Genomic DNA, 9444 nt, shown 5'->3' on the forward strand with positions numbered 1-9444 from the left:
TGTCGTCTCTCAGGAAAGCTGCCTAGAAGTTAACTCCCACCTGTGTAGGATGACCTTTTCTCCAAGTGTTGCCCTGAGCCTAATAATGGTCCAGGATTGGGGGAACAAACCCAGTCCCCTGCTGCCCCATCTGCCTTGATGATTTGATAGGTATGGTGTTTTAAAAACAATCAGCAAAATAATTTGCACTGCAGAGTCCTTAGTAGGTCTTTTTTAATTGGACAGTTACTCGTATTAGTGAAAATCAAAAGCAGCATACAATCATTCAATCTCCAAGCACTGGAGTGTATCCAACTGTTTTCCTATTTGGGGTTCCACTTTAGTCATTGTCTGTATGCACGCGTAAATTTTTACAGAGTTGCAACCACTGCCTTTTTTTTGTGGCCCTGGTTATTGGCATCTAGTTTCCCAAGTAACATTGACACACATCTGTTCAAATCAATTGACGTTCCCATCATGACTGACTCATTTGGCGGGAAAAACAAGTTTACGTGCCAAATGGAACAAAGAAGCGTGGGTATCAGGGAGCAGCAGGGAGAAAGAAACGGTGGGAGAGAGTTATTTTGACTTACTGATCATAAAACATTTTCCAATACCATTTTTAAAGGATGTATAATATTACACCGAGTGATTGATTATATTTTACCCCATGGTGTGGGACACTTGGGTGGTTTTCAATACCTAGTGAGTTTAGAATGCATATAAATTACAGGATTTGAGAGATGACTGTATTTTCTTGAAACAGGAGTCTTCTGTGTCCAGATCTGGGCCAAGAGTGTTGATGTAGTGTTCCTTTGCTGGAAAAAAAAAAAAAAAAGTCAGTACTGCTAACTGGAAATGCTGGATGCCTTCAAAAAATATCCCTGTGCTTAAAATATTTTTAAATTATGATCAATTCTAGCTTATAAAAGTAACCTATATATCTTGTCCCACAACTTACAGAAATGCGGAATTTTAAATTTAGAGCTTGACTAAACTCTTCCTAGTTTATGGGCCACGCCTGTCTAATAAACTTAATACAATGCCGTGTGCACACAGCTTCCTAACAAATAACATGTGCTGGGAAAAGATGAGGAAACAATGGAAAGGTGCCTCCTTGAAGGTGGTAACATCGGATCAATTGATCGGTCGACTATAAATGGATTCATCTTACACAAGTCTCCCACACATTATGGTGCACATTTAGCAATGCTGAAAAACAATTTGAACGAATACCTTAGAAAGTTGTTACAGAGAATTTATAGTCTGGAACGAATTGCCATCTTCTTAATTGACACGGAAATGTTTGGCTAAAATATTGTTTTATTCACATTTCTCTCCTTGGAGAAAAATCTAGGCAAACTGCAACTTCGACCGTGTGAATAATGGTGAAAGATGACTGCTTTAAGTCAGAAAAAGGGCACCACGCAGTCTGAGGGCCCCGTGGACGCCCTCAATCTCGATGCCTCTTGGGGGCCCGGGGCAAAGCGCCACAGCGCATCTGTAAGGCAACGCCCCCAATCAGGGTCGCGGCTCCCGCCCTCCGCCCCTCGCGGTCTCTCACCTGCGTCCCGCTGGAGGGAGCCGGCGGGCGCGGGCGTGGTCCTCCCGGAGGGTGGGCGCTGGCTGCTGCCGGGCTTCCTTCTGGCTCGAGGGGACCCGTCCCGAGGGGGGAGAAAGGGAGAAAAGGGAGCTGGTGAGAGGCAGGGGGTCAGCCTCGAGGTGCCTCCCCAACCCCAAGCACTAAGCCAGGCGGATGCGGGAACCTGTTCGCCGTTCAGGCCTCGGGATTGCTGGCCTGCGGGGCCCTGGGCCGGCCGGGAGCCAACTCTCGGGCTTCCCGGTCCGGGGATCGCGGCCGGGGTGGGGCGGGGCGGCGGCGGCGGCGGCCGCGCAGAGCCGGACTGGCCCCAGGCAGCCGGGTGGCGGCGCCCCGGGAGCCCGAGGGTCCGCGGCGGCCGGAAGGGCCCCGACCCGCCCGCGTCCGCCGTGGCGCAAGGGAGTCTGGGAGAGTGCGCGTGGGGGCGGCGGGAGCCTGAGCCCCGTCTCCGGGCTGCCTGGAACCCCGGGCTCCCCAAAGCCGACCTCCTCCGGGGGCTCCACTGGTAAGCCCAGTTCCCGGCAGCCCGTCCAGACAAGAGGGGTTTTCGTGTGCTTGGTTTCTTTCAGGATGACGGAAAGCGTGGGAAAGATTCCACACCTCCCTCTGTCTTTGCCAATAGTCCTTGACCTGCCCGTGCGCCGGATCAAACCAAAATCCTAAAGTGATTTTTACAGGCGAAGTGCGACGTCAGCCAGAGAGTGAGCCCTCTCTTTTCCAGGCCCGCTGTGAAGCTCCCAGCGTAGACTCGGGGCCCCCAGGAAGAGATGGAGGTGGCTTTCGAGGTCATTAGCAATAGCGTCCAGAGTCCAGGGGGGCAGGAAGAGGCCCTGAGTCGACAGCTCAGGTGCTGCCATTTTCTCAGGAGCTGTCAAGCTAGTGCCCTGCCAGCGGGGCAATCCCTTATGGGAGGCCCCCGGGCGACCAAGGTGGCCTTGGGGCGGCGCGTCCAGGGTAGAATTCTGGGACCAGATTTTGGGAGATAGGGCAAGATAGGGCAAGCAGCAGCTTGAAACGCAGAGCTTCATTCCACAGCCACCCCCTCGGGTCCTCGCGCTCCCTTCAGGCCTCAGATCGGGCAGGTCAGCGCCTCTCCACGCCGCCTGGGATTCACCGGCGGACCAGGCCCCGGGCCTCGCCCGATCTCGACAGAAGCTCCCCCCAACACAGACAGGAAGAAGGGTGGAGAGGGTGTCGAGAAGGGGCCAGAAACGTTCACCTTTTCTGGACTCCAACGTCCTTTCCACATGCAGGACGCGAGCCATTTACCAGGAGCCGCAGAGCGGCGTGGTGACTGCTTGCAGCGGGTCACCTTCCGGCGTCCCCGCTACTCCTTTTCCAATAACCGCCCCCCCTATTTAGTTGTTGGGTCTTGAAGGTATTCTTTCTTCGTTTTTTGTCCTGTGGGTGGTATTCTAGTTAATCACTAGGAATTTTTTTCCTATCGTTTAAATTTTACCCGGGTAGGGAAAGGAGTGCTGAAATGCAGTATCTTTTTCACACCTATTTACACATTCAAAGGCGGGCAAAGGTTGGACGGAGGAAAAACGCGCCTCTCCCGGGTCTCGCTGCTGGGGCGGACACGGCGGGCGCTGGACTGGGACTTACCTAGTGGGTGGGCCCGTGCAGGAGTCCCAGCCTTGCCCGGGCAGCAGAAACAATACTCCAGAGCACCGATCGCCCACTGCAGTACTGTTCCCGCTGCTAGGGCACGGCTGAGTGCGGGGCGCCGCGTCCCTCCTCGGCTCGCACAGCCTGCGCACGGCCCCGACCACCCCCAGCCCCTGGCATGCAGTTGCGCCCTCCCCGGACTCTGGCGGGGCCTCGTGGGTGGGGAAAGGGGGCAGAGGGAAGAGGAAGAGAGACGCAAGCCCCCGCCCACCTACCTGCTCCAGAGCTGGCCTGGGGAGCAGGCGCCCCGCGGGAGCGCACGTCCAGCAGAACCCCACCTTCCTACTTCCTCGCGAGGGGGTATAGCAGCGCCTCACGTTTTGAACCGTTTAAAGCACTTCAAAACATGAATTGCTGCTGCATCCCCTCGGAGTCAACGAAGGGGGATCGCTCTGGGGTACCTGCAGATGGAGAAAGACAAGGTGACTGGAAGGAAGCCTGGTCCCGCCCCGTCCAATGGCGAGGAATAAAGCAAAATGTCAGTCCAAATCGACGTACTTTTTAGAACTTCGCCGTTTGATTTCCAGGATCGGCAGGTGTAGTGAAAAATGAGACTCTCAATTTTTTTCCCCCCAGAGGATGAATCTTGGAAAAGTGTAGCGGTGAAAAGTCAAGGGCTGAGAGAGAGGAATTAGGGTGGGAAAGAATCTTACCTCTGAAGGTAAGAATAGTAAGAAAATAAATTGAGGCAGTTTGGCAACATCTGGATCACTCTTGCCAGCTTCAAAGTCTTAGTGAAACTTCTACCTGATGTATATTATAACTAAGTCTCACTCAATGTCCCCACTAAAAGAAAATAACTTTTCATTTATTGACTTAAAGAAGATCACCAAAATGTCTCTGGCAGCTGCAGCTAATTTTAACATATATGATAGCTGGGAAATATAGATCCATCCACAGAAGCATCAGACGTCCTCTTTAACTCGCCAGTGTTTCATTATTACAGCAAACACCCTGCTTTGAGTTCTTTTTAAAGGTATTAAAGAATGAGAGATAACTGTCCCGAGTTGAAATATCTGGATGTTTACACATGAAACTGATTACTCAAACGTATTTATAAATATTTTATACCTTTCAATGTCACCTATCAAAACATAAATCAAAAAGTTTCAATACTTGACGTCAAATCACTCCTTCTTGTCTCAAGCAGTTCCACAGAAACTCTTTCACGTCCTGAAATGGCCGGCACTGTGCATACTCCTTAATGATTAACTCATTAGATACCACTTTTTCCTTTTTAAAATGGACACACATTAGTAATAAGTTACATGCATCCTCCCCCATACTGTTTAAAGGAAACAGTCAATTAAGCATAGAAGAAACTACTACCCTGTAACCCTCAATCACAAACCTGAAAGTTAAAACAACAAAACCGGTACAAAACTCTAATGGTTTTGAAAGTTAAAATACGTTTCAATACAAGTATTAGACACTCAAAGTATCCACGTCTGCTAAGTGTTTGGTTCATTTAAAAGTTACATCGGTTTTTCAAAACCAGTATAATGGACGCTGTGTCCTGTTTATTAGTTAATAAAGTGTGCAGAGTATTCAATGAGACTAAGTACAAAATTCATAACACCAGACTGAGATCCAGTGTTACCAAATGCACTACTTGTGTCACTGTAAACTAGTTTATTAATAATAACCCCGCTCCCTAAATTGGCACATACATTTAAGTGTCTCTAAATTTCATCTTGTTTTGGCTACGCTATTCACAAACAACTTTGACTTTTGGTATTAATGGAGATAAACGTCCTTGGTTGCCCTTAAAAAGAAAAAAACAAAAACAAAAACATGTTTAGCAAACGTACAGTTATACTTTAAAACTCCACAACCTTCTCCCAATTAAATATTTATGTTCCACACAAATATGTGAACCATCACATCAGATGTTAAAGTCATCACTAATTTAACATTTCCTTATTGACTACTTAGAAAAACAAAAGTTCATTCGAAATAGCAACGGTGTCAAAGGCGAAGGTCCCTTCCAGATTGCTCTGCAAACTCACTGGAATCGAATTCACTTGTACTTTTCACTTAACCCCTTTTATTTCTCCCAGTGACAGTACAACGATTTACATTCCTAAAAAGCCACCTTGCTCCCCTAGTTTATGGATTTCCCCTTAGATTGAAATTTACTTACGAAAAGAGATTACAAAGAAGCGTCTTGTCACTCCAGAAGAGAGTCAGTCGCTGATACAATAGACAAAGAATCGATACTTTTGAGTTGCCCATAGCCCCACACCCCTCCTTCCGAACTGAACTGTTTGGCCAGATCATTTAAGAGCCAAAGAATACGCCTCTTCCTCTGTTCATATTTTACAACGTTTTGTCTTAATTTTGTAGATGCCTTCTCCCCCCCCCCCCCCCACAGACACGATGTACCTTCCCTCGGCGCATTCGTGCCAACTTTCCCAATGTCAAGTTTCCTACAGGGAAAACTAAATAACCTTGAAAGTTTTAATAGGGAAATGACAATGCAAAATTAATCACACATTTATTTCCAAGACATATTTTACTGCTTGCAAATTAAGAGCCACAAAAAGTCCATTTACAGTCTGTCAAAACCAGTCGATCCCGACCCTGGCGAGGCTGACAGGCGGTCACTGCCCCTTACTCGATTTTCTCTTCCCGCCCCTCCATGTTAGCTTTTTTCAGCCCGTTTCCTAAGAATTCTCCCGGCCGCACTCATGTGTCTGTTCGCCCACACCCCGACCCCCAAACGTGCTTCATAACCCCAAAGCGACACAGAACTTTTTCAGCATTGTCACCAGATTTTTTTTCAGTCTGCCGTAACCAACGTTATTATAGGGAGAAACGCCAGCCAACAAGTCCCTTTTTAAAAAAATCGCATGTCACCTCTCGATCCACTCGAAAATGGCGCCGAAATCGAAGAACTTCTTAAATTTCATTGTCAGCTTTTTGCAAAGGTTTCTGGGATTTCCCTGCGAAGCTGCTTCGCCGCGTCTGAGAGCTAGCGAACGAGCAAGCAAGCAAAAGAGAGAGGGAGGAATGTGCGGGTGCGGAGGGGTGAAACAGACAGCGAGAGAGCGGGGCCCGGGCGGGGAGCAGAGCAGGGGCTTGGGGGACGGCGAGGGCGCGGGGCGTGAGGGGCCGGGCACCGAGCCACAGGGACCGAGAGCCGGGCGCGGAGAGCCGGGAGCCGGGAGCCGGGGGTCGGGGTGGCGGCGCGGAGGGCGCGCTCCCGCGCTGGCTGCAGCCGAAGCTCGGGGAGCGGCGTGGCGGAGGCGGAGCGGAGCGCGGGGCCGGAGCCGTGCGCACCCGGGGAGGCGAGCTGGGCGGCCGGCGGAGAGCCTCCTGCAGCTGCTCTAGAAAAAGCCGGCTCCGGGGGCGTGGCCACGTGGTGCCCACGCCCCTCCTTCCCCGCGCCGCTCCCGGCCCGGGGGCGGAAAGGGGGAGTGGGGGAGCGGGGGAGTGGGGGAGCGGGAGAGAGGTGGGGGATGAGGGAGTGCAGGCGCTCGACGCCACGACCTTGGCCCGCAGGCGGGAAGGGCCGAAAAGGGCACAGGGCGCCCAGTATAGCTGGTACAGAGCTGAAGAGCGGGGGTTCAGGGAGAAAAAAAGAGAAAATGGGAAATGGCAAAGCCACGGGCACAGGGTAGCGCAGAGCGCACCCAGACGCGTAGGACGGACGCCACCCCGCGCCCACTGGTTCCCCCGCAGTGTCCTCTGAGCTGCCCGGAGGGAGCAAGGTGGCTGCGCAAAGCCTCTGGCGCGGTGCTTGCTGGGGGTGCCTGACTTGGTTGGGGGAGGAAAAGCGGGGCCTCGGACCGCAGGAGCTTAGCGCTCTTCCCACGCGTTTGAGGCCAGCCTCGTCGGGACTCCCCTGCCCTCTCCACCCTGCCAAGCCCTCAGGGAGAGAGGCCCCGGGGCAGGCCCCGTACGTGCAGGCCGTCTGCTGGGGGGACAGAGCCCGGAGGGAGGGAACAACTGTCTGCACACGTCCCAGTCCAAGAAGGGAAACTGATTGTAAGACTGACCGGGGCAACAGGAGGGAAACGAGCCCTTATTGGGAATGCTACAGGCTGTTAGGGACGGAGAGTCTATTTTCTTAGGTGTGAGAATGGTATTGAAGGTAAGTAGGAGGATGCCCTTATTCTCAGAAGATGCAGACTGGAGTGGCGAGGTGAAATGTCACCGCGGCTGCAGTTTTCAAACGATACAGCTAACACAGGCACACATTGTGCCAGAGAGAGGAAGCAAGTGTTGCAGTGTGTTGTTACACCCAGGTGGGGGGTAAACGGACGTTCGTTGTGCTGTTCTTTCAACTTTCCTGTCTATTTGCAAAATTTCATAATAAAATTTTTGTGAGAACCCCCCCCCTTTTAAAAACAGCGCCTGAACGCTGTCTAAGAAAATGAGCGCGACTTCCTTCTCCCTCCCTGTCCCGGGTGGGACAAATCTGCGAGCACGGAGGGCTCAGACCGAGCGGGTTCTGGACGGGAAGGGCAATGGGTAGCGCTGGCCGCCAGGGGCCAGCGCCCCAGGCACGGGACGCAGGCCCGAAGAGGCCCCGGGGGTCTCGGGGCAGGTGGGCTGCCAGGCGCACAGCGAGGCGGAGGAGCTGTGGAGCGCGCCGGCCGGGGCAGGGGGCTCCGCGGGCGGCTCTCAGCCACCCCGGGTCCGACTCCGACTAGCTCCGCTCAGCGCTGCAGGGCCGCCCGCGCCGCTGACGGGTGAGGAAACCAACGGGCCGCGGGAAGCGGAGCCGCGCGCCTGGCGTTGCCGCCGCCGCCCGGGTCCCCCGCGCTCCCCGAGGGAGGCTGTCGCGGCCTGTCCCCTGCGCCCTGCGCGCGGGGTGGTGAGGAATCGCGCGCGGCACTGGAAAAAAAAAATCAGGTGCCGGAAGAAAATAGCAACGCACACACGAAATCAGTATAAAGAAAACCATGGACTCCGCCGTGCTCGGCGCTCGAGTTTCTTGAGCTACTTAACTCTCGCATGCATTTCACTGTGATGTTTCTGGAGCGCTGATGGAAACATAATTTCTTTGCAAGGGCGATCTCGCAGACTCAAGGCACTGCAAGTGCTGCGCGGCCTGTCGCTGGCCTCTGTGGCTGTTTTCTCTTTCTTTCTTTTCTTTCTTTCCTTCCCTCTTTCTTCCTTTCTTTTTTCTTCTTTCTTTTTTTTTTTAGAGGTGGGGGGAGGGAGAGTAGAGTCTTCCAGGGTCTGCAAAACTGTTTTGAAAAATTAACCAAAAAGATTTTACAGCCCAAGATTTGATTTTCAGGAAAGGTTTTAAGGCTGCAGTGACTTGTACGGCTTCCGTGGGCGGTAAAAAGTTACTTCTAAATGATAATTTCCCTCTGAAAGTCTTCAAAACTCTTCGTGGACAGGGCTGAAAGTTTGTCAGGCTGTCAGACGTGACTGAACAAGCTTCTAAATCCTCAGATAGATCATTTATAAAGCTCCAGTGTCCTTGGGGTGAAAGACTTTTCTGGGCTTTTAAAGCTCGGCTTCGTGGGTAAATTTGCTTGGGTTGATCTAGCTGCGCGCAAGCGTGCATTTCCCTCCCTGGATTAGCAGAAGGGCAGAAGGTTCCAGTACTATAAGATAAAAGTCGAGTCTGTGGCACATCCTCTAAAGAAAAAAAAAATGCAACAGCTTCCTTTATTAAACTCTTTTTGCTACATCAGCGAATTAGAGAGCCAGTTGAATATTGATGAATGCTTTGAGGGTGAGTAATATGGCTACAGGCCCCAGAAAGTGAGGGCGGGCAGGCTAAGTATTTACTCAAGTGAACAGTCTTCAAATATTTTTCAAATATGATGTCTCAAGGATTTCCTTAGGTTTTCTTAGGACTTCTGAAGCAAACCCTGATTCTGCAAATGGCTTCTCCTTTTAGTAGGCCCTTCCCAACCTGACAAAACAGCAATTGCCCTAAGAAGAGCTTAGAAACTCAGCCTGGCATTAGAACCGGGCCACAGCCCACCAGCCCTGGTGCCAGGGAGTTAACGTCTCCCTGGGCAACCGGGGAACCCCAAATGAAGTGGACACCATTCACTGTTTTTGTCATTTCTGAAGTTCTGTTTCAAAGCGTGTATTTTCAGGAAAATAGCACATATGTTTTTCCTCCATGAAACATTCAGAAATTACCTTGATAAGAAATATAGTCAGCCGTGGGAGGAGAGTGTAGCAAAGGCTTTGAAGGCTCTGAAGGCACAGCTGAGAAA

General features: G+C 51.6%; 1 protein-coding gene across 1 annotated transcript; it reads right to left on the reverse strand.

Annotated features, from left to right (window-relative positions):
- Positions 1-225: 225 nt before the first annotated feature.
- On the reverse strand, positions 226-2844 carry LOC138842495 (uncharacterized). Its single transcript, XM_070044653.1, has 3 exons — positions 2269-2844; positions 1544-2141; positions 226-797 (listed from the first exon to the last, which is right to left on the reverse strand). Exons 1-3 carry the CDS (start codon positions 2842-2844, stop codon positions 691-693), a joined length of 1281 nt encoding a protein of 426 aa, XP_069900754.1. The 3' UTR covers positions 226-690.
- Positions 2845-9444: the final 6600 nt, after the last annotated feature.

This window comes from Globicephala melas, chromosome X (assembly GCF_963455315.2).
Source record: "Globicephala melas chromosome X, mGloMel1.2, whole genome shotgun sequence".
Taxonomy (NCBI): Eukaryota; Metazoa; Chordata; class Mammalia; order Artiodactyla; family Delphinidae; genus Globicephala; species Globicephala melas.